This window comes from Pristis pectinata, chromosome 17 (genome assembly GCF_009764475.1).
Source record: "Pristis pectinata isolate sPriPec2 chromosome 17, sPriPec2.1.pri, whole genome shotgun sequence".
In the NCBI taxonomy this organism is placed as follows: Eukaryota; Metazoa; Chordata; class Chondrichthyes; order Rhinopristiformes; family Pristidae; genus Pristis; species Pristis pectinata.
The window spans coordinates 7,983,675-7,989,674 of record NC_067421.1 but is presented as its reverse complement, the minus strand read 5'-3'; the positions used below and the strand labels follow the sequence as shown (position 1 = coordinate 7,989,674).

Below are 6,000 nucleotides of genomic sequence, written 5' to 3'. Positions count from 1 at the left end.
GCCTCACTTCAACAGAACCAACCAGCTCTGCACCTTCTGACAGTACCTCTCTCTCTCCCACCCACCTGCAGCCTACACCGATTACTTCCGGAAAGCCTGTATGCCCGGTTCCAGCGGCAAGGGCAAGCTTTGTAAAGTCTGCATTGGAAGGGAGCAAGCTGGCTCAAAGCCATCAAACCTCAGGTGTGCTGCAAACCACGACGAACTCTACTATGGGAACATGGGGGCTCTGCGGTAAGTAGTACCCCAGGTAAACTAATTCATCTGCTGAGGAGCACCTGGGCCACCCAAGCTAAACAGGGCAATTGTGAAAATTCAAGTCTTCTACTTTGTTCATTTTCTATATATTCATGATCCATAAAAAGATGCAGGGGCCAGGAACTCACCCCTTGTGGTCCACCTCCTCTCTCACACTCTGTTAAGGAGAAGTAATCAGGGTCCTCCATCTGGAATCCTTCCCGAGCGTAAGGCGGGCAGCTTCCACCTCTCGCATACCTGAGGCTACTGACGCCCCCCAGATGCTCGCACCTGCATGGGTGTTGATCCTAGCTCCCTGAGTGTCACCTCCAACGCACGCTGCCCTCGGAGTGGCTGTGTTACAGATGAGATGATCTCCCTTTTCTTTGCGGACTGTGCATTTGCAAGGAAGGTCTGGGTAGGGACACAAGGGTTCTCGTCGAGGTCTATCCCGAGCGGCTGTGTAACGGAGGGCTCTCTGATCTACCGGCTGTTGCCGGGGACACACATCCGAGACGGTCATCAACGCAGTGAAAGGCGCCCTTTGGTCTGCCTGAAACTTGTCGGTACGAGGTGTCTGTAAGGGAATGCTGTCGACTGGCACAGACCCAGCTTTAGGAGTACACGCAGAAGGACGCGCTGAAGCTCAGTGCAGCCAACGTTTAAGGCTCTGGGGGGGAAAGACCAGGGTCTCAGGTCCTGCTGTGACTGGACACTGAGGGGCTGGGTCCTGTGTAAAACCATCTCAAACACAGGAGTAACAATGAGGCCTTGTACATAGAATGTGCTAATGTATAGACCCAATAACACCCCGAATGTACAGACAGGGCAACACAATGAATGTAAAGAGAGCCATGCACTGTTTTTTCTATATTTCTTGCATGTATTTTTATGAATTAAGTTTAATTTTGAAGCTTAAAAAAAGGCTGTTGGATAGGGTACAGGAAGGGCACCAGAGCTACAGCCCAGCCCCAGGGGGACAGTTCCAGACTTCTGTTACTTGCCTCCTGATTCCTCCACCAAATTGCCCTCTCCCACATTTCAATCCCACAGCCCAAGGACACACAGGTCAGTGGGTTAATCTGCCTCCAGAGAAACAAAAGACTGAAGATGTTGGAATGTAGATGAAAAGCACTGTAATTCTGGAGGAACTCAGCCACTGTAAGTTGCTCCTCCTGTGGGAGAATCTGGAGTTGATGGGAACATGGGTAGAATAGGTTGCAGGCAAAATTAGTGGGGAAATGGGATTGCTCCGTGGGCAAGTACCGGCTTGATGGGGCCAGAATGGCCTCCTTCTGCATCGTAAGGAAAGACGGAAATAAAGTTTCAGATTACACCCTGGTTCTTGCATCCACCAGGTTCTCTCATTTCCTTTCATCGTTTCAAACCCCTGGCCCTCTCCCCGAGCCTGAAGGGTTGTTGACGGGATTAGAACTCAAAATGTAACAGCAGTCTGGAGCTGTACACTCACCGTGGTCAACCAATGGTCCCTCTGTGATCCACAGCCTTAAGGAAGAGGACGGCTCAGTAACATCCTCGCAGACGGACATATCAAGGATCTGCAGATCCTTCTATGCCAGTCTGTACGACACGAAGGCCACAGACAGCACAGCCTCCCAGAACTTCCTGTCCTCTATCACGAAGGTCTTAGATGACAGCAAACGGGAGAGTCTGGACCAACCGCTGACCCTGGAGGAGTTGACTGGCTCCATCCGTTCCTTTGAGTCGAGTAAAACTCTCGGAAGCGATGGTTTACCGGCGGAGTTGTACTCGGCTCTGTGGGACTGGATGGGCCCCGACCTGCTGGAAGTGTACAATGCTATGCATCGAGCTGGCAGCATGTCAGAATCCATGAGGAAGGGCACCATTACCCTCATCTACAAGCAGAAGGGAGAGAGGGAGGACATCAGAAATTGGAGACCCATCTCACTGTTGAACGTGGATTATAAGATCCTGTCCAAGGCCATCGCCAACAGGGTCAAGTCTGCTCTGGGACAGGTGATCCACCTGGACCAAACCTGTGCTGTACCTGGCAGGAAGATCTTTGACAGCCTTGTGCTGCTCAGAGATATGATCGCCTACATGCAGGACAGAGGGGTGGACACGTGCCTGGTCAGCTTGGACCAGGAGAAGGCCTTCGACAGGATATCACACACGTACATGTTGGACGTGCTCTCCAAAATGGGCTTTGGGGAGGGAATCAGGAATTGGATCCAACTGCTCTACACAGACATCCGTAGCGCAGTCCAAATCAATGGATGGGAAACAAACAGCTTCTCCATCAAGTCTGGAGTCAGGCAGGGCTGCCCTGCCTCCCCCGTCTTGTTCGTGTGCTGTATAGAACCCTTTGCCGAATCCATCAGGAAGAACGTGAGCATCAGAGGGGTGACGTTGCCAGGCAGCGGGGGCACCCAGGTGAAAACCTCCCTGTACATGGACGACGTCACCGTCTTCTGTTCAGACCCGAGGTCAGTCGGCAGGTTGACCAGCATCTGCGACCAGTTTGAGTTGGCATCAGGGGCCAGAGTCAACCGCGCGAAGAGCGAGGCCATGCTCTTTGGCAAGTGGCCCGACCGATCCAACGTCCCCTTCACCGTCAGGCCCGACTATCTGAAGGTGCTGGGGATCTGGTTCGGAGGGGCCGGGGCGTGCAACAAAAATTGGCGGGAGCGGATTGGGAAGGTGAAGCAGAAACTGGGAGTGTGGGAACAGCGCTCCCCATTGATAACTGGGAAGAACCTGGTCATCGGGTGTGAGGCGCTCTCAGGGCTGCTGTACTTGGCGCAGGTGTGGCCTGTTCCTCGCTCCTCCGGCTTGGAAATCACCCGTGCCGTTTTCCGGTTCGTCTGGGGATCAAAGATGGAGCGGGTCCGACGGGCCACCGTGCACAAGTCCCTGGACAATGGGGGTAAAGGTGTCCCCAGTGTCGCCCTCATGCTGATGACCACCTTCGTCTGTGGCTGCATCAGGCTGTGCGCGGAACCCAAGTACGTGGGCACCAAGTGTCACTACGTACCGAGGTTCTACCTGTCCTGGCTGTTGCGAAGGATGGGCCTGGCCCCGTGGCCACACGGCGTCCCAGTCAGCTGAACGCTGCCGCGCTACCTGTCCTTCATGGAAAAGTTCTTCCAGACCAACCCCTTGGACCATAAGTCCATCAGGCAGTGGTCAGCACGGAACATCCTGCAGACACTGCAGGAGGACTCAATGGACACTATGGGGTGGTTCCCTGAGCAGACTGCCCAGACCATCTGGCAGAATGCCTCATTGCCAGAACTCACCAACAAGCACCAAGACCTCACTTGGCTGGCGGTGAGAGGGGCCCTCCCAGTCAGATCCGTCCTGCGTGGTTGGGGCATCACCCCTAGCGCGCGCTACCCCCGGGGAGGACTGTGCTGGGGATGAGACGGTCGCCCACCTCTTTGCGGGCTGTGGGTTTGCGAGGAGGGTGTGGCGAAAGATGCAGGGGTCCTTGTCACGTTTCATCCCCAGCAGCTGCGTAACAGAGGATTCTCTGATCTCCGAGCTGTTCCTGGGGACACACACAGAGACGGACATCAGCTGCTGCTGGAAGGTCATCAACTCGGTGAAAGATGCCCTTTGGTCTGCCCGAAACTTGTTGGTCTCCCAGCACAGGGAGATGTCCGTAGGGGAATGCTGCCGGCTGCCACATTCCAGGCTGCAGGAGTACGTGCTGAGGGACGCACTGAAGCTGGGTGCAGCCAGCGCGAGGGCTCGGTGGGGAAGGACGACAGTTTAGGGTTCTTCTGCCACAGGAGAAGGAGGGGCGGGGTCAGGTGAGGAAGCTGCTCAAATGTCGTAAATACGGGATTGGGGTATCACCTCAGGGAGCCACACATGTGGCACCGGTGCTGTGTTTTTTATATATAAAAAGGTAACACTAAGAATTGAACTGTACACGAATGTAAAGGTTTGAACAGTTTTATTATTGTATATAGTTTCTTTTATTATGAATAAAGTTTATCTTGTATTAAAAAAAATGGTCCCTCTGTGATCCACAGCCTTAAGGAAGAGGACGGCTCAGTAACATCCTCGCAGACGGACATATCAAGGATCTGCAGATCCTTCTATGCCAGTCTGTACGACACGAAGGCCACAGACAGCACAGCCTCCCAGAACTTCCTGTCCTCTATCACGAAGGTCTTAGAGGACAGCAAGCAGGAGAGTCTGGACCAACCACTGACCCTGGAGGAGTTGACTGGCTCCATCTGTTCCTTTGAGTCGAGCAAAACTCCCGGAAGCGACGGCTTACCGGCAGAGTTGTATTCGGCTCTGTGGGAGCTTAGAAGGCTTAGAAGCCTTAAGATCACAATTGGAATACGTTAGCATGGGGAGGTCACTGAGGTGTCTGCAGGACCTGGGAGCCTGACTCCCAAGTCACAGGTAACTCAGTCCCATATCGTTTGTCCTGCTCACTCTCCATGGGTCAATTAGCCCAAGCCCCACATGCAGGACATCAGATACCTGTAGTCACACTGGAATGCCAGCCTTCCCGGGAACCAGGATCAGCCATGGGAGCTGGTGACGTGACAGATTCCAGCACCATTTCTTCGTTCTGCTGGAAGTGGTGGGATGGTCTGAGCTGTACAGTGGCCGTTTGATCTTTGGACACATCGTGGGGTAGGAAAAAAAATTACATTTGTCTCACAATAAACACAGAGTGAGATTAATTGTTGGTGTTTTGCCAGATGTCTAATCGGGAATTCCAATGGGAAAAACTTTGGAGACGTCGCTTTCCTGGAACATCACAACTTAATGAAAAATATTGAGTGTAAGTCAGATCCCATTTTTTGATAAAAATAGAGGCTAAAAGGAGTGTCAGCTGTGAGCTGATTGGAGGGTATATCTATGATACAATTAGGTAAGGAGTTAGTGTTTAGGTCCAGTGGTGAAGAGGGAGTCTTCCAATGTGTGACTTGGAGAGAAAATTGCAGATAGCGGACTCCCAGTGTCCACTGCCCATGTCCTGGGGACGGAACATTTGGGAGTTTCAGCTGGTGATGCCCAGTGAGTTGTTCTGTACAGGTTCTGATGCCACGGGCTAGTGACGGGAAAGGGGGGGGGGGGGGGGGTGGTGAGGTAGGCAGAGGGAGAGGAGGGGAGTGGCGGAGGAGGGGTTGCTCAGACTGAAAGAACTGTCGGTACGCAGGGCAGTAGATGTTGTCAGTGTGAACTTCAGCAAGGCCTTTGGACAAGGTCCTCCAATGGTCGGCCGGTCCAGAGGGTGAAGGCACAAGCGATCCGTGCCGTTTTGGCAAATACACTGAATGCAGGAGTTGGGACGTTATGTTGCAGTTGTACAAAACATTGCTTGGAGTTTTTGTGCACAGTTCAGTCCACAGTACGGAAAGAATGTGGTAGCAATAGAAAGACCGCAGAAGAGATTCATTAAGACATTTCCTGAAATGCAGGGGCAAGTAGTTACAAGGAGGGATTGGATGGGCCGGGTTTGTTGTCACTGGAACGTAGGTGGCTGAGGGCTGACCTTACAGAGGTTTATAACAGCAAAGGGTAGATAGTCAGGGCAGGGGAATCCAGAACTAGAGGGCACAGGTTTAAGGTGAGGGGGGAGAAACTTAAAGGAGGAGATCTGAGTGGTAAAGTTTCTCCCACAGAGGGTGGTGAATGTCTGGAACAAGCTGCCAGACGAGGTGATGGAGGCAGATTCCATCACCACCTTTAAACGGACTCGAACAGACACTTGGATAGGAAAGGCACAAGAGGGATAAAGGCTGAGCGAAG

At 52.8% G+C, this 6,000-nt stretch overlaps 1 protein-coding gene across 1 annotated transcript in view; it reads left to right on the top strand.

Annotated features, from left to right (window-relative positions):
- sxph (saxiphilin) overlaps positions 1-6,000 on the top strand; it is a 63,233-nt gene that overhangs the window by 50,506 nt on the left and 6,727 nt on the right. The window contains exons 15-16 of the mRNA XM_052032490.1: positions 72-234; positions 4,947-5,029. Coding sequence (XP_051888450.1) covers positions 72-234; positions 4,947-5,029 — 246 coding nt within the window. The remainder of the gene's footprint in view (positions 1-71; positions 235-4,946; positions 5,030-6,000) is intronic.